This window comes from Xiphias gladius, chromosome 1 (assembly GCF_016859285.1).
Source record: "Xiphias gladius isolate SHS-SW01 ecotype Sanya breed wild chromosome 1, ASM1685928v1, whole genome shotgun sequence".
In the NCBI taxonomy this organism is placed as follows: domain Eukaryota; kingdom Metazoa; phylum Chordata; class Actinopteri; order Istiophoriformes; family Xiphiidae; genus Xiphias; species Xiphias gladius.
Genome location: NC_053400.1, coordinates 19,910,402 through 19,929,775, shown reverse-complemented (window position 1 = coordinate 19,929,775; position 19,374 = coordinate 19,910,402). Strand labels below are relative to the sequence as shown.

At 37.7% G+C, this 19,374-nt stretch overlaps 1 protein-coding gene across 1 annotated transcript in view; it reads right to left on the bottom strand.

Annotated features, from left to right (window-relative positions):
* The window catches only part of galnt18b (UDP-N-acetyl-alpha-D-galactosamine:polypeptide N-acetylgalactosaminyltransferase 18b), a 78,120-nt gene that overhangs the window by 9,839 nt on the left and 48,907 nt on the right, over window positions 1-19,374 (bottom strand). The window contains exons 7-8 of the mRNA XM_040131312.1: window positions 7,358-7,543; window positions 2,796-2,933 (exon numbers count right to left, since the gene is read on the bottom strand). Coding sequence (XP_039987246.1) covers window positions 2,796-2,933; window positions 7,358-7,543 — 324 coding nt within the window. The remainder of the gene's footprint in view (window positions 1-2,795; window positions 2,934-7,357; window positions 7,544-19,374) is intronic.

The following is a 19,374-nucleotide window of genomic DNA, read 5'->3' as shown; positions in this document are numbered from 1 at the left end:
GCTAGCTTAACATTAGTTTAATGAGGCATCAGCAGATGCAGCAGAGTTCGTGGGCAGAGTATGTCATAGATTTTTCACTGAATTTGTGGGATCAAGTGGCCAGAATTACCAAATTACCAAAGGAAAATATCATAATATCTGTTGCAATAAACACTATAAAATGGGACCAGGAACGATGGATGGTAAAGTGAGTGACAGAAATGTTTTTTTATAAAGAAAATGAAAACCTTAGACACCAATCTGATGAAGGCAAGAAAATGTTAGCTTTGGTGAATAAAGCATGGTGCTCTGCAGAGTAGTGCTGCCTGTTTGATTTTTTGATGGATTTCGAACAAAGGTAAAAGATAATTCCTGACAAAACACACTGAGAGCGAGAAAGATGCATCTCCCACCTACTCTCTCTCTAACTCTGCAGCACATTATTTCTACTTCAGGGGAAAGAAATTATTATCCAAGCATTAAGAGCTGCATGCTGCGATGTTTACTGTGTGAGCTCTGACAAGTGTTAAAAACCAAAAAAGAGAAAGAAGAAAGATGTTTACATCCAGCAGTAACAATCCAATACCCGCGTCAAATAATTATCTTCACTGGGATTCACATAAACAGAATAAAAATATTAAAGAATATTTACAGAAAAATTACAGAAGAAGCTAGACCTGAGCAGGTTGAAACATCTAAAACACAAATCATACTCTGAATGCGCTTAAATTCACTTTTTCTGTATAAAAAAAGCTTTACGCTTGATGAACATGACTCTGAGGCCCAGAGGGTTATTCATGCTTGTCATGACAAAGGTCTGCCTGATTGCGAGATACAAACTGCACCATAGGGATTGTGGTTTGTATGAAGAGTGAATTAGGTAAAGATGTGAGATCAAAAGAACACAGCTAGGGATGATTCAGCTCCCCAATGGCTCAGGGATGTCTACTTCTATCTAATAATCATTCAATCCACAGGCTTCACATGGTGCCATGCAACAGCTCAGGTCTAAAAATGTCTTCTGTTTGAGTGAAAAAACAGAGAATATGCAACACTAAGTGATACCTGTGGGGAAAACAGTGGCTTGAGGTCACATTGAAATAGCAGATAGAGCATCTTTAGCTTCTCTAATGTGACATATATCTGAATGGAATGTAATAATTCGCTGAGGATAGTTACTAGAGAGATTTAAATCAAATCCCTCCGATTTGATTGGACTGCTCCAATGTGGGCTATAGTGAGATACAGAGCTGTAGAGAACAGTTGGCCTCCACCCACACCTCCCTCACCCACATTTTTAAATCAGGAGGGGGAGGAGGTGGGAGAAATGAATAAATAAGACCGCAAACACATTCTTTGGAAATGTGGACAACGTTTTTGCCAACAAAAGCATATTTAGCCATACTTGTGGCATGGCTCTAGGAATGGCAATGTCGGCCTGTGGGTCGGTCCACCACTTTGACCTAGACTGACTATTGGATGGATTCCCATGAAATCTTATACAGACATTCATGATCGCAGGAGGATTAATCCTAACGACTCCTCGGACTTTTCCTCCTGCACCACCCTGAGGATGACATTTGTGGTTTCAAAGAAATATCTTAACAATTGTTGGTTGGATTGTCATGAAATTTGTTGCACACATTAATGTCTTCTCCCGGATGAATTGTATTAACTTTGATGATCTCCTGACTTTTCCTCTTGTGCCATCATCAGTTCAAATTTTCAATTTGTCAAATACTTTGGTTTATGACAAGGTTAGCAACTTAACAAGATTAAATACGATGGTAACATTATACCTACTAAAGATCAGCATGTTTGCTCAAAACACTGCTGTGCCTCAGTACAATCTCACAGAGCCGCTAGGATGGCTGTAAACTGTAGGAGTCTTAGTCCAAACGCACACTTTCTGCCATGACACCATTCTGATTGCTAATTATATTTTACAGGAAGAGAAGAGAGAGGGATTTCGATGTAAAAACACTAAAAAGTGATTTTTTTTTTGTTCATACATTTAACATATATCAAGAGATGACTGAACAATTAGAACTTGGAGAATGCATTTTTTATTTCACTGCCTTTAAATAATTAAGCTGTATGACTTTTTTTTATTTTTTTATTTTTTCCATTGTGTTGTGAACATGGATGAGGATCTGCTCTCATGCAATGACTCCTCAAACCACCAAGACCGGCTAACCCATCAAATACATGTCACAAATACAGAATAATGAGGTCAACTAACTTGGAGAAATGAATGTAATGAGGCTGGCCTATTTCCTCACTATATCCATCCACCACTAGTCAGTTTGTACAAGGAAAAAAAAATCACCCATACGACATAGAGACAAGTGCCATAATACTGCGGTCTGTGTGTCACTGTGTATTTGGATGAAACACAGTGATGCAGGTTGGGACGACCGTGGAAATAAAGCTGTTTGAGAACAACTAGGAATGGGCAAATAGAAACACTGCCAGCATGCCCTGTTAGTTGTCAGTTTTTCTGGCTTTTCTGACTAGTAAAATTCTGCTGGAAAGCCCTCTACATCTATATTTAAAATTAGCCTCAATTAATCTAGATATTTATGTAGCTATGTATGTATTTCCATCACAACAGAAAATTCCTACTCTAACATTTTAAGAGAGAAGGAAAGAGTCAAAGTTGCTGCAGCAAACCTCATCTTTGTGAACTGTTTGTGTGCAGCCATCCGGATCCCGACACAAGGGATTAGAATGATTTGCTCAGGCACGGTTTAGCCTTGTTTTGGCTTTTGCGGCACTGAATTGAATTTGGGATGAGGAGCGAGGCAGCGGCTTACTACTCCATATGCGATGGTGTCGCTGTACATCCTCATCTCAGGGTAGATGTTGACCAGGTACCATCGGAAAGTTTTACACTGCAGCCTCTTCCTCAGGGCCTTCCTCTCAGAGATATCACCAATATCAATCCCTGAGTCCTGGGTTCATTCAACAGCCACAACCATACATGCAAACACAGAGAGAGACACACATAGATGCACAAAAGCATAAAATTGATTAACTGTGGTTTGTGAAGAAATGACTCAGATAACGGGCCATTAAGGAACTTTGTATTGCCATTCGTTATGTATCTGAATTGCCTCTATAGGGTTTTGATTTTTTCCTGTTCTTGGAAACCATCTACTGTATTATTCCAGATGCCCCATGACACAGCCACACTCAGGGCCAGTCTCATGTTACCAGTGATGTAAAGAACATTTGCTCAAGTACTGAACTTAATTGCAGTTTCGAGGTACTTGTACATCATTTTGAGTATCTCCATTTTATGCTCTTTTAGACTTCTATTTCACTGAGTTTCAGAAGAAAATGTACTGTTTTACTCCGCTACATTTATCTGGTGAATGTAGTAACTGATTACTTGACACTGCTGCTTTTGGACTATGGAGTGCCTCAAGGGTCTTTTCTTGGACCTATTTCATTTTCTATCTATATCTTACCATTGGGATTTTTAATTTGCCATTTTAATATATCTTATCTTTTTAATGCAGATGACACTCTGTTATACTTGTCAGTGAAATGTTAGGATCTCAGTAATTTCACCAACCTAAATGACTGCCTGAAAGCCATGAGATAGTGGATGTCTCAACATTTTTGAAAAGTGAATGAATGAATGAGTCCTCATTATAAGCCCCAATAGCGCTCAAAATACCCTGCCACAAACCCTGGGACCTTTGACTATAAATATCAAATAACAAAAATTAGGCATAACTTTTAATTCCGGTCTAAATTTTCCATGCATGTTACGAAGCTTGTGCAATCACGCTTTTTTGCAGTTAAGCAATATTTCTAAGATCAGTCATATTCTATCTTTTGAATTGGGCTGAAAAACTAATTCAAGCTTTTGTGTCTGTGTGCCTTGATTACTGTAATTCTTTATACTCTTGCCTTAGTCCTCTGAAGCTGGTTCAAAATGCTGCAGCCCATCTTCTTACTAAGTCAAAGTGCAGGGAGCACATTTCTCCAGTGTTGGCCTCTTTTGGCTACCAGTGGAATTTAGAATCAAATATAAAATCTTAGTTATTGCCTATCAAGCTCTTCATGTTGAAGCCCCTGGAGACGTCCCTGAATTGTTGTGCCCATACAGAAACCTAGTCTCTCAGGTCAGCTAATCAGTGCCTTCTAGATATTCCCAGGGATGGATTTAAAATCAAGGGAGACTGTGTATTTGCTGTCTTTGCATGTAAACTTTGGAATACTTTACCTTTCACTATTAGACCATCCAACTCAATTGGCATTTTTAAAAAACTCCTCAAGATCCATTTATAGTCGATCGCTTTTCTTAACTGATTTCTTTGCATTTCATATTATTTTGTTGTTTTTTTTAAATATAATTTTCTTTAGGGAGAAAGTGTGTTTTTATTGTATCTTTTGATGCTTTGTACTGTTTGACGTCTTTTGTTCATGAAGCACTTTGTAATATTTGTTTTGAAAGGTGCCTTATAAATAAACCTTTACTTACTTTTCAGATTAAGATTGTACATAGACAATCATGATAGGTTTATAAAATATAATAGATTGTTAGGCTTAAACTCGTGACTCCCAAAATATTTGACTTAAAAAAACACCAATGTTTTTTTAGGGGCTTCTTGGCATGTTTCAGAGGGACTCTGTTCACATGGTTTCACTTACTGTTGAGCCCCAAAAAGCTAAAATTATCCAATATTTCATAAGCAAATATTAGAGAAAAGTCCAAAAATTAATACAGAATAATGAATTCCAACTTAGTATTTTCTTCTTTCTTTTCCCATGAATCATCTCACTACCCCTAGATTAATTTTGTGACCCTTCGGAGGGGCCAGACCCCTTGTTTGAAAACCACTGGTCTAAACAACCTACCTACCTACCTTACTTATGTAGGATTTTAAATGCAGTATTTAATGCAGTGATATGGATACTTTTACTTAAGCTAAGGAACTGAGTACTGCTTCCACAGTTACCCTGATTGTTACCATCCGCCCAATGTCGTCCACTGTATTTCATCTAATGTCACCAATTCCTCTCTTTAATAACTCAAAAGCTGAAGTGGGTGCAAACGCTGCTGACATGGCTCTCTGATGTTCAAAAACATCAAAAAGTGAACTCAGATGGATGCGGACTTAGTATGAACACTGGCACTGTGTTGATTTTTACACTCTCAGAGTTAAATTAACACTGACAATTTTGCTGTGTAGTTAATTCATGGGGCTAAAGCTGGGGCTAAATTTCATGCTTCTTGAGTACAGACTCTGTTAAATGCCTCATTATTGACTGAAAGAATTGCCTGCAGATGTTCATCTATTCATAACATGGATTTACATATTCAAGCAGATTATGCAGGAGAAGAAAAAAAGCTTCAGTGAGCAAACATTTGACTTAGCCTTTGAGGGATCCTACATTTAACAGAAGACGAATCCGTACAATTATTTATTTCAATTTTACTGAATCCAGTTCAAGATCAAAGAAAAATCTGTATCGTCTGAAAACCCTGAAAATAGAACACTTATGCATTTGTGAAAAAGACAAGACAGACTGTAGTATATACATTTTGTATCAGTTAGATTCATGTTGATTCTTCAAACTGTTAGACATTTTGTACTATATGAGTTTTTGACACTGCAGATGTCTTTGTTCAACATCGCAAATAATACAATAAAGCGTCAAAAATAAATGAATCGATTGCATTTCTGCTAAGAAATACATAATTGAATAAAATACATTATGCACTTTTGTACGCTTGTTCTTTCTTTATTATTAATTATTTTGCTCCCAAGTCACAGCTGTAATTCAGTTAGTTTCTTTAATTAATCTTTTAAAATTTTATTGTAGTTCTTTGCATTAAATTTCTAAGTGCCAATTTCTCCGTTTAGACCATTTTATTGAATCATATTAAGTATTTATTTATTCCGTGGCACGTATTTTAATTCAGGCCATTCTGTAAGTGACAAGAAATCATTTCATTTGAGCCCTCTGGAGGTGCCAGGGGCATGATTCAACTAAACATCTGTGATGGGAGGACTGCAGCTGATAACAGATGACATTCAACCCCCTAACATTTACATTAAGTGGCTGGAGAATGGATCTGCCTGTTGGTCCTGTAGATTTATGATGGTATTGGCTGACACCAATTGTAATTATATTTGTGGGTTTGTGCATCATTTTTGCACATCTGACTTGGACTTCTGTATGCTCCCTTTGGATTGTGATACAAAAAAGGTTATAATGACAAAACAACAACAAGACAAAAGAAAAAGAAAAAAAAAGCAAGCTATAAATCAAGCTTTGACAAACTAAGACTGAAGCTCATCTTGTTGTCGTTTTATTTCTCTATGGGACAAATAATCACTATTGCCACATACTGTGATGTGGTCTTTGGCAACATGTTACTGATACGATGACACCTACAGTATACTGTAATACGCTCACTTGTGATACTGAGGCAGAGTGTTTTTTTCTTTTTCTGCACATATGAAGTCTCAATGGTTCTGCCATCTGTCAATTAAACCTGCAGCCAGTTTGTAGCTGACATCTGCCATTTGAAAAATGGGACACATGAACATACTGACAAGGTTTAGAAACCATGCAACATGGCCAAACTTGTGGTTTTTGATATTAATTGCTTGTCAACAAAAAATAACCATACTTTTTTAAAAGAAACGATTTGGTTTACTGTAATAAACAGATCTTTACCCAGATTTTATGTCCCTGCACAAATATTATTATAAATAATATGCACAAATACTGTGTTCAGAGCAGTAAAAAAAGTTTTCTAGTAGAAAGCACAGCTCTGAGTACTCTTCCATTCCCATCTTAATGGCCTAGTGGTCAAGTCGCATACCATATAACTTCAACTTCTCTTTCCATTTCTTATCTGCATATCTATGGTAACCCATCTAGTAAATGCCTAATGCCAAAAATGTAATCCTTACCTATAAAATGGCAACTTAAAAGGAGCTGCTCATTATACATCAGAGTCCCTTAAAGTGATCAAATAACAGTTGAACTACCAAGTGGTAAATGGCACTGTAGTTTTAAAGCCTGATTTTCACACAGTTGTTTGTATTATGGAAAATTTTTATCAGATTTTAAACTTTTTGGTTTACTATTCAAAACAGAAAACAAATACAGTCATATTTTTGATGAATATAAAACAAAAAAAATAATGATACATTTGTATTGTATATGACTAGACACAGTAATCAACTGTACTGTAACACCTATGTGATACTACAAATAAACTACTGTAATGGTATATCACATCAAGACCTACCTTGTAAGTTGGAATTTTACTAATTCACCAAGTTAATACGTGTGATCTGTGACCTATGCTTGTTAGAAAAACAACATGATTAATATGATCACAAACCTCCTGGGGAATATTCCAGGCCATGTAGACATGGCTCTTAAACTCATCCATCCAAACTTCTGCAACTCTGAGAGCATTTCGCCGAACGTGAGATGTCAGGTCCTCAGTGTAGGGTTTATGAGCACGCTCGATGTGGGCGATGCGAGCGCAAGGCAGGACCTCAACACTGCCCCCACACTGCCACACCTGGTTTTAAACATGACAAATAGAAAGAAAGAGAAAATTGTCATTCATTTATAATAATAGCCTAGCAATGAGCCTGCTTTACTTTCAGGATTTCAGTTGAAAATGTTCAGCTGTGGCCTCGCGCTAATTAAAAGTCACAATACACACGCATGACTTTCAAGACTTGAAACCATAGCTGTAACAAAGGCTGCACAGATGTTGCACCTTGCACTTGATCTTCTTGCTAGCTAGAAGTTAGGTTTCCATTGAGCACTGAAGAAATATCTGAAGTTTACTTAAGAAAGTAGAGTTTCAGAAGAGCTCGCTTTCCCATGCTGCCGGGGAACACAAATCTTATGAAAAACGTAATTTTACTACTGAGTTGTGTCATTAACTTGATGGAAAATGTTTTTTTTTTCCTGCGTAGAGCTCTGAACCCCTTGTTCTTCTCCACTGTTCTATAGTCAATGTACAGTTATTTTGCATTTTTGTACTTTTTTTCAGTGAAAGTACTGTATGTCTATTTTGACGCTAACATCAGACTAAAAAACAAACTGTTACTCGGGCTTCAGAACCAGTTGGCGGATCTACACACAGTCAGTGCATTGGCCCATGATGGCATCACTTCTAGGCTGCTCAAAGCATGTACTGCACTGGTCGATAAGCAGACGCCCTTCATCACCTCTACAGCCTAATGTATCCTTGACTGTGAGAAAAGGATTCCCGAAGGGGGGAAATGTTAATGTCCCAGCGTCCAGTAGGAGAAGTCTGAGTCCTTGATTACTAAAAGCCGGTGGCACTGACTCCTCACATAATGAAGACCTCTGGGAGGCTTAGGATCCCAGTGCCGGAATCCCTGCAAACTTTTCCCAACTGTGGTACCTCCATTCAGCAAACAGTGATAGGTAACGATAACAAATTCCTTCATAAAGAATAAAACAAAATTTTGTTAAATATATTTCGTATAATGCAATTATACTTTCTGTAATAGCTTTGCAGGATCATATGCATGTCTAAGTTTTCATATTGTTCAACATTATGTTCTCAGATTACTCAAATCTTTGTACACTGCTTGCAGCAAAGAACAAAGAAACCACTGTGGCTTTGTGCAGTTTTTCCAATTGCTACTTACAAACATAATCACATAATTATCCTTTTCTATACTTTCCTCCATGCATTTCTAATTAGCATGAAATCAAGAATTAAAATTGCTGGTTATGTTTTTATGGTTATTTATGTAAACCCACTTGATTTATATTCTTATTTCCATTTTTCCTGTATTCATTAAAAGCCACAATCTCCCATATGAGTTATTAACATTTCAATTTATTTTGTCATTTTTTTGGATTAACATTAATACATCAAAAAGGATATGGGTTTCTGAGTTACAAAAACTTAAAAAAAAAACAGAATGAGAATTAAAGCTAGGAGGGGAATGAATTAGGAAATGAATTAGACTGTACAAGGCTGCTGATTAGTATCTGAAGAATTTGAATGGTATCTCAAAGCAATTCAAAGACTCTGCAGAAGGAATGAAGATGTGCTCTTCTATTTACATACTCACATTTGTATGGGGCCATCAAAAGATATGTCACTAGCAGAGCCTGTGGAGCATGCTCAGAAATCACTTAAATGTGCTGATCTTAACAGTAGTCTAGGACATCTGCTGTCTGCTCATTCTCCTACTTATTTCTGTTAAATCTACGAATGGCCTTCTTTTTTTGGGGCTGCCCCGACTTGTTGAAAGCAGGCGGTCTTCATCCTACTGGAATAGGCGCTGCTATTTTATCTAGAAATATATACAGGGGTTTAAGTCAGGTTTGACATTAGGGACTTAGCATTCAGCAGGTTGCAGGTGATTAGAGAGCCTGCCAGATTTATAGGTAGCATGGTTTTGGAGTCTACTAGCTTAGTTAATATTTTGAGCCAGGGAAGTACAGATTGTCAGACGGATAGCTCATTGAGATTGTCTCCCTCCCCGCCATATTACTAACAAGTTCCCTAAATATGTGAATCACAAAAATGTAATTATCTTCCCCGCCACTGGTGATGGTGAAGTGTACCAGAATACACGATAAATTCCCTCAAAACAAAATTCCTAAGGTAATCACAACTGTATCTGCACATTGCCGCATTAGTTAATATTTAGTGCAGGTAACCAAAATGTTCTACTAAAAACAAAAGATGACCATTAATACATCATCGCCTAGTAGCTCTGTAGTACCACTATCAGATGCTCGGTCCATCAGCTTTAACTGCTGTTGCTGAGCGATTACTGGAGTTCCTGGCTCCTTTCACTGCAGCGACCGGCCCTGTTGAAAATGGCACCAGTGACTTAAACAAAGCTCTGACTAGTCTCATTGACTCAGGTGCACCTCTGACCAACAAAACTAGACAGTTAAAGAGGTCTACACCCTGGTTTACAGAGAAAAAGATGCAAATGTTGAAAATCTAAATTGGAAGTCTTCTTCTTCCAGTGGCATGAGTGTGTACTGAATTACAAGCGTGCCCTGTCCGCTGCTAGAGCAGCATATTTCTCTCTCTTAATCAGTAACAATTAACGCAATTAAAGATTTTTTTTTGACACTGTAGCCAAACTTCCTCAGAACAGGCCATCTCTTAGCGGCTCGCGCTTTACAGCTATGGATTTTTTCGACTTTTTCTGCAGTAAAATAGATGAGATTAGATACAAAATGAGTTCCTAAGTAATCATTGTCTTAGTTTGTGATGGCTTCGAAACCGAGTACCTCGTCCCTCAGCCAGCTAAACTTTTTGGGACCTACAACTTTATATATTGTTAATTTATCACTTACACATGATATCATTCCCGCTAGCTTTAAAACTGCTGTGCTCCTTTCTAGCATCATAATGCCTGACTGCCTTGAGGCTTTTAAATCCAAAATTAAAACTCAACTTTCAGTTAGTGGCCTACTCTTTGATTACTTCAGGCCTAGTACCTGTTAACCATTCTCCCGCGGGCGGGCTGGTCTCAGTCTCAATTAATCCATTAAACATAGCATGTACAGTATAATCCATGTTGTCCTGCTGACAAGATTACTGTAAACTTTCTGATAACCACTGCATCTTTCTGACCTTCTGTTTGTTTATTCCCTCGGGCACATGAGTGTCCAGGCTGTGTGCCTATCTCACTCCTTCTCTCTCTTTCCCTCTCTATCCCCCTATTTTCTCCTTCCTGTCTTCTCTTTTCACTCAGTCTCACTGTGCTGAACCATCGGCCATCCTGGGACCTCCCTTCCTCTCCTGGCTGTCGGTGCCTCATCTCCTCCACCAAGAAGGTTATATTTTCCTCCATGTCTGTGTATTTGTCAGCAGGATTAAGCAAAATGTACTGACCCGATTTGCAACAAAACTGATGGAGGGATGTGGCATGGGCCAGGGAAGAACCCATCAAAGTTCGGGTCAGATCTGGCCAATTTACTATGAATTTGAATATTTGCTCTTAAGTCTAGTGTATGTTGTTTGGCATTCGCTTTGTCAGAGATCGACACTCTACTGAGTGCCATTCTAGTTCCAGATGTTTTGCATTTGAATCTTTGTCCTGCAAAGAATCCCATCCTCCTCCTTGTCTCTCTCTCCCTCTGTGTGTTTGTTTTTTTCTCCTAGACGTGTGAAGGACACACAACTTTGGAGATTTGTTCAAGCTGAAAACGGCACATTAAAAACATTGGGACAATAGTGCCATCACTTTCTAAAACACAGTTAATTACAGCTTGTATGCAACCCTGGCCCCAAATTAATTCTCGCCCCATTCTTCAGTGTCAATTTTCCCTCCTGACAATGAAACATATGCCTCAGAGTTTTTGCCTGTGTGATGCCCCTTTAGTTAACCACTAATTGCCTGTTGCCTATCTCAAATTAATTATAACAAACGGGACATTACTGTCAAGATAGAAGTCTGAGTCTTCCATTACTAGGGAGGTTTACTGTATTGTCAAAATACAGCAATTTTACACAGTTGGATATTCCTAATAGTGCACTCCCTTTGAATGGTCGAAGCCACCATCTAGTGCATGGTGACTCATTAAATCTGTTTTCCAGTGTGTTGCTGAAGCATAAGCATGGCTCAACAGCACTGCAACAAACAGTTACACTAAAGTTCAGTCCAAGATGGTGGCACGGTCTTGGATCAGCGACTGCACTCCACCTCCATGCTGCAAAAAAGTTGTAAAATAGCATTTAGGTTTACAAAACTTCTGACACTCGGTCCCTGTCATTTAGGGGGTGGTCTCATACTTAATCCACAGTGTGGTATAAAATAATCACCACTCCGCGCTTGAGTCTAATTTGCGTTATTAAAATTCACGCCCTCACCCGTCAGCAATGGAACAATCTCAGTCAGGAAAGCACAACCACTCCTTTCCCTTCTAAACTTAAAACTCAACTCCTCGAGACACACCCTCAGGTCCCCTGCTCGCTCTTGTATCACACCCCTTTCTGCAATATCCTCCTGCAATATGCTCCTGTCTAAATCTGATCTTAATCGCTCTCTAGCCGTTCTTCCTCTAATTTCTTTTTGTAGAAGTTTTGTGGCAGAGAAGCGCTCTGACATGACAGTTTTTGCTTAGATCTATTAACAGCGCACCATCAGCCTGGTCTAAGCTAATTTTACTGCTGCCCTCATAATAATTTGCTTTGGATAAGAGCAAGAGCTAAATACCTTTAATGTAAATGTAATGTCAGTGGAAGTGCTTTATTCATATTTTCTGTTTATAGTGGTGCCAGTTACCAAGCAGAGCGTCTAGTGTCTTAAAGTGGATTTTGATGGGAGTACTCACAAGGTTATTTCACAAAATCTTTGAGGATATGAGGCGTAATGATGCAGTTTTATGGTGCAGCAAGACCGAGAGACCAAGTTCCTTTTCAAGTGAATGGGAAAGTCTACTCAGACTTTTGGACCCCACACTGTCAAATCAAATTACTGAAAATACAAGATTAATCTTAATGTTGGTAATTTAAATCTACTAAATAATTTCATGAACTTTCAGCAACCTCTGGTTTGTACATGGTTCTCTGCCTGAAAATACTCTACCCAAAATCTATCTTTAGAGTGTCAAGCAGTCACCCCCTGCAGGCTTGAAAGGCGGCTTTAACATGTTCTTGTTCTTCCTTCTTCACTAAGAACAGCAGCAGCTTGAAGTAACAACGGATTCTAACATTTTCACAGCCAAAAAAGGGCTCAAGATGTATGTAAAACGTCTCAAACCAGTCCTGCAGCATTAAACCTGTCTCTACTGTTCATTCATATGATCAGTATTGTTCTACTGGTTAGATTCATTGGTTATGCTGGTTATGCTATTGCCCTCCTCAAAGTTCTGTATTTCCAACAAAAGCCAGTAGAAACAGCTTTTTAATAGAATATTAATCCACATTTACCCCCCTTTTTAATTGGTAATTGAATACATTTTACAGTAATATTACCAAGTTTTCACTGCTTGTTGGAGTTGTTGGGCTGTGGTTAGAGCAATACTTGGCATGTAAAGAGTTTGAGGGTTGTAACTATTCAATATTCTTTTAGAGAAACTGATGGTTACCTCTATGACCTGAATGTACGCTAATAAATGAGGGGCACAAACTGGGCCTAGATGTCAGTATGCAGCATCAAGTACATTTTTAAGGCTCTTTTAAATGGTTCTTGTTTTAAAATGAGTCAGCAGAAAATTTAAAAAAAGCAGAAGACGGCGCTTTCAACCACCCCACAGAGATAGCGGTAATTAGCTACCAAGCTAGAGCCGATAAAATCTACAAGCGTCAGTTGTGATTTCAGGTGACAAAGCTGATAGTTGTTGGCTAGAGATGAGAAGCAGCTTTTTTTTTTAAAACTTCTGTGTAAAGTCAAAAGCTCATTGTTTTAAAAATAACTATAAATTCTTTGTGGAAAATCTGCCACTTTTATAATTGTAAACTGCATTCAAGAATGTTAATGTTGTCATTAAGTCATGCCATAAAAATTACCAATGCATTCTTGAGAAGTATTTTACAGTCCCTGGATACCATGAATTCTAAGAGGTATACATTCAGTCCTTCAGAGTGATAGAGCACTATGGGATATGTTATGTCTGAGTGAAGATGGGGACCAAACTCGAGAAACCAGGGGATTTAAAAAAGATGATATGGTCTCGTTTAAAGGCGGGTGGACTGAGATCTGCAGAACCACGAGTTCACGCATCAGTCATGCAATGAGTCATCACTGCAAGCTGGAGGTGGGGATGTGATGAGGTAGGGTGCATTTTCATCATAAACATCATGCCTTTTAATACCAGCTGACAGACATTTAAACACCGCTAGATGTGAGGATATAATGAGCAGAGCATACATCTCTGAATAGATTTTTTCAGCAGGGTACCACAGGGAAAAGGGCAGAGGAAGGTTTCACAAAAATTACAGCATTTCTAGCAATCTTCTTTGTCACTACATCTAAAAACAGCTTAGTAGATGTGAGGTCTAGAGATTATTTTTTTCGTTTGTGCTAAAAACCATACAGAAATCTCATGAAAATAGCTTGCAAACTGGGATTTAGAGAGCCACATGACCAAAACCACCGTTTTTCTTTTAGTATGAAATATGTATAGTAATGATGTTACAAGTATCCTTAGAGTTTCTGATGTGAAAATGTGGTCACATCTTGTCGATGACTGTCAAATTTGAATAGAAAGGCAACAGCAACCTGACATGATGAGCAAAACCTCAGGAACTTTTTGCTCCATATATTCCTCTGATTTATTATGCTGCTTTAGGAATGTTTCTTTTTTCATTTTATACTTGTCTGTGTATCTGCAGCTATCTGCTTTCATCTCCCTGCACCACCTCTCCTGTCCCCTCAGAAGCCCTAACTGCCTTTAAAAATTGGGCCTAATATTTCCCACTGCCTTTCACATTTCTTCCGTATTCTGTGATAATAAAACCCTTCACATCAAAGCACAGACTTACTTTTAAGGTGAAGCTTAGCTTCCTCTTTTGCTGCCGAGAGAACAGGGCTGAAGCAGTGCGGACAATTGGCATAGAGTTTCCATTGTATGTGTAGCAGCTCGCCCTGTCTGCCCTCTGAAAAGGGGAGTACATTTCCTATCCTCTTCACAGAAAAAATGAACCACTTACAGATGATCCTAAGTCCACTTGTAGCAGAAGTGAGGCTAGATACATCTTCCACCGGGTTCCTTCAGCCTCCACAAACACACAGTCAGGGCAGTAGAGTCACACATGTGATGTATATGTAGCATGAAACGCGTGTGACAAAATCCAGACCTGCACACTTGTTTAACTGGGCATTTCCTTTTAATGTTTTTGGATATTTCACAATATAAAAAACTGGTTATATTACTAGACCACGTAAAATGTCGGTTTCATGTTTGAACAAAGGTCACAACAGCATATAGTTTGAACATAGAAAATCACAATAATAATCAGACCATTAGTCTCCCTAAATGCCACAAACTCAATAGGTGAACTGTGGTACAGATCCGGATCAAAATAGAATTTAATTTTCAAAGCAACCAGACTCAGATCACTTGCACATGACACATCTGTATCATGCCACCTGATACACATCTTTTAGCTGCTAGTAGCCATGGTTAACAGGTTATCAGAGTAAGAAGCATGGATTGAAAAAGTGGAAAGGCGTGTTTAAAACCAGCCGACTGAAATAAACGTGGACTGTGAAAACCATGTTAAAGCCGGAGTAGACTGAGAAATACATGTTCATTTTACCCGAGGATAACACGAGACCAATTTGTTTAATTTTCAGTCAAACAGTGGTCATTTTGAAGAGTGGTATTACATGACTATGACAACAGACACTACGAAAAGTAAAAACCACAAAACTTCACCAGCTGAAGTAGTCACACCATTTACTGACAGAATTATTGTAAAATGAATAAAATCAGCATTTTCTACTATGAACATAGTGAGCAACTTCTACCGCAGCAAACTCACTAATCAACACTTAGATGAGTATCTCTGCCTGGTCCTCACACATTAATTCTGAAATGTATTTTGTGAACATAGTTCTGGACTTTGTAGAACTTAAATATCAGTCACTCATTCAATATCACTGTGGAAATTTGGCTGTAGGCAATAAGATAGGCAACAAAACTATATATTCTATTTATTAAATGATGACATTGATGAGAAAGCTATTAGGGGATCTACATGCTTGACTAGATAGTGAGAGGAGGGGGTGAACATCCTTCATGCTCACTACGGTTATCAATTAAACCAGCAAGATAAAATGCAAAGTAAGTTTTGAAAAACCCACTCACTCACTGATGCAGGGAGAACTGACAACTCTCCTCCTCTTTCATATCACAATTTTCCAGTACATCCACTCCTATCATGTTTAAATGGTTGTTACTCAACAGTTACCTACCAAAGACGTATGTTTGAAAGCCAACAAGCCATCACTTTAAAGGATAGATGAAGCCAGCAGGGTTACAGATTCCATGTTGGAATGGGCAATTAATAGTTTTAACTTATCCAACAAAAATGCTAAAATGCTGGTTCTAGCTTCTTGAATATGAAGATTTGCTACTTTTCTTTTTTCTGTGACAATTAACAAAATATCTTTGGGTTTTGAATTGTTGGTTGGACTAATAAGAAAAAATCTGAAATGTCAACTTGGGTCAAGGAATTTGTGAGAGTTTTTATTATTATTGTTATTATTTTACTATTTTCTGACATTTCACAGGCCAAATGACTAATTTATAAACTGACATTATCATCAGGAAAAAATCTTAACTGAAACCTTGCACTAAACTTACTTACAGAATGCCAGTCCAATCTTCTAATAAATAAAAATATCTTGATCTGTTTGCTCTTAGATTTGATTTAGCTAATCATGATCCCCGTAGGATGAATCAAATTTGGGCGACACCCTGACCTTTCATATAGGGCCACTGCTTCTTTGTACATAAGAAATAGTCCTCAGGATAACTGTTGACAGTGTTTCGACCTGTCAAGTTTTTTTTTCTTAATCATTTCTCTCTGCCGTGAGCACCACAAAAAAAAAATTCCAATCCCCTCCCCCTCCACTGTATTGTGATGGAAGCAGAAATCTCAAAAACTAGACAAATTACTAACGGTTTAAATAGTAAAAATCCCAACAGTGGTTTTTATTAGATTGACAAGGGAAAAGAAAAACAGGCTGCCAGTGTTGAGGGTAAATGTTTTACATGCTCAGCCTACATCCTCTATCTGATTTCGCTGACCCTCACTTGGCTCTGAATGTTGCCCTTGAACATAAATCGCTAATGAAGACTAAATGCATGTAAATGTAATTTGTAGGAAACAGGGCTGCAAATATAAAGCCAAGTGAAGATTCATATCTTTGAATTATTAATGTACCACTTACCATCACATCCTGTCTAGCAAAAAACATGGAGTTTTCTTGAAGGGTAGAGATGCTGAGGAGTGGCTGTTTGTGCTATCCAATTATCCAGGGGCTGTTAATATTAGCCTAACTTTCCTTCTTCCTCTTCCTTTTTTACAACATGTCATTAGAATTGTGATCCTTGCTACCACTGCTTTACATACATAGCCATAGGCAAACACTGATGTGTTAATTTGTGTTGGATCATATTTGCAGTATCAGTAATACAAAGTATCTGTAATCCAAACCTAATATCTTCCATAGTATGGATAATGAAATCAAACAGGCAACCATTTATGTAATTTGCTATTCAAACAATATCTAATGAGTGAACAGGATATTTGAGAGATTTTATTTTTAAAAACTGAAATTTAACATTATCTATCCACAAGTCCAAATCTAATTTAAAAGTGCTTCCTTCCAAAATGCCACTGTGATTGCTATAATGTTATAATATTCAGCAGTCTTAATGACAAGTATCTATTGACAAGTATCTCTTGGTAATAAGCACCACTTGGGAGGTTCTTATTACCAAATAAAAGCCTGCAGCCTGCAGAAATGTAATCATCAGCACAAAAAAGTGTAAATCTGAGGCATATGCATTGCTTCATATCTTGTCCCATTACCACCATCCTTGAGTGTGTGCATGAGATAAACAGAATGGGGAACCACTCATAGAAAAACAGGCATGGGTCAAAAACTTCATAGGTCACCTTTACATTTCTGACCCCCCCCCCAAAAAAAAAAAAGCCCAATTCACAACTACAATTTTAGACTTGAACTTAAATCCTTCAGTTCCTGTTGGACTTGTGTGAGCATCTCTTTTCCTATCACAGTACACACTACAGCAAAATAAACTTTCAGCAGGTTAGAATGAAACCATGAATAATAATTTATTAGAGGTGACTTTAGAGATGACTTTGATGAAAGATTGTCCACTGATAAATGGTCTTATGAATTCAGAAATACAGGACAAACGCTCAGGAAGACGTATGAAAACTGAAATAGGTGTTAATATTATACAAAGCCCACACTCCAACCAAAACCGATACCGCAACCAGTATCCACTCTGTGCTACTGAATCTCTGCTACCACATCTCATCTGCACTGCTGCAGCCACACTTTGTTCACCCTGTCTGTGTCCTCCTACTGTGTATCACTCCACTCCAGGCTCATGGCAACAAGCGTGTAAGGGGAAAAACAGCCCCTCTTCAAATCTTCCCTCCCTGGATGTGTTTTGTCCTGGGTCCAGCCAGTTTTAATTTTTCTTCTTTATATAATAATATTATTATTATTTCCCCATGCCAGTTAAAACAACTGAACTACCAACATCGGCTCCATCTTTTGTCTGTTCAATGAAGCAACTATGTATTGACTTGGGTGTAATTTTGCCTGTTTAAAAAAAATTGGTTAAAGAAGCCAAAAGAAAATTTGCTGGTATAGTGAAATATAACACAATACTATAGAATTACTTAAAATAAACCATAGTGCTTATTGAAGTAGTATATTTTTATAACATTCATATACTATATAACAACTCTCTATATATTTTAGATATATTTTAGTCCTACAGAACATATTTATATGATAAGAAATCGTTGTTGCATATACTCTAACAAAACACACAGTGATAGTGATACTATACTATACTATGATCATTAGACAACTGTAATACAGTGATATTAATTTAATAATCTTTATTTGTATGTCACTTTTTCACAGAACAGAGGTCAACAATAACTTAAAAAAACAGTACAAGGACAGGTATAAAGAGATATGAATGTAATTTAAACAAAATTTAAAGGTGCTGTATGTAAGTTTTTCCTATCGCCACATAGCCAATGTTAGCATTCACAGCTGTTTACACGAGCTTCAGCCAACATTGCATTTACAAGACAAGAGGTTAGAATACGCCCTCTATGCAGCGCTACTTCTTCATCCTCTCATGTTGGACTGAGGGTTACAGTGACTCATTATTACTATAGAAATAGAAACAAAACAAGAGTTAACATTGGTGTTGTTTTACACCGCTGGAGACAACTGTTAATGAGTAAAGGTATGAAGCTTGATGCTGATCTCACAATGTTTCTTCTAGACTGGTAAGTAAACAGCTGGTAATGCTAACATTGGCTACGTGGTGACAGCAAAAACTTGCATATAGCACCTTTAAGCTAGTATGTTTTAAAACAGTTAAAAGTTCAACCATCTACAGTGGGGCTTTTTCATGTAATGCTTTGCAGGCAGTTCAATAATTTTGAAATCAATTTTAAATGAGCCAGAGTAATGAAGCCAATCTGAGTTATGTGAGTGGACTGGTGTATATCAGAAGTCATGGTAGCTCATAGTTGTACACTGTTAATATGGCTCATAAAAAAATAATGTTTCTACTTTCTTACACTATAGGAAATATTGCATTAATATTACAAGTGCCCTTCTGGTTACTGTAAACCATATTCATTTTTAGGATTTA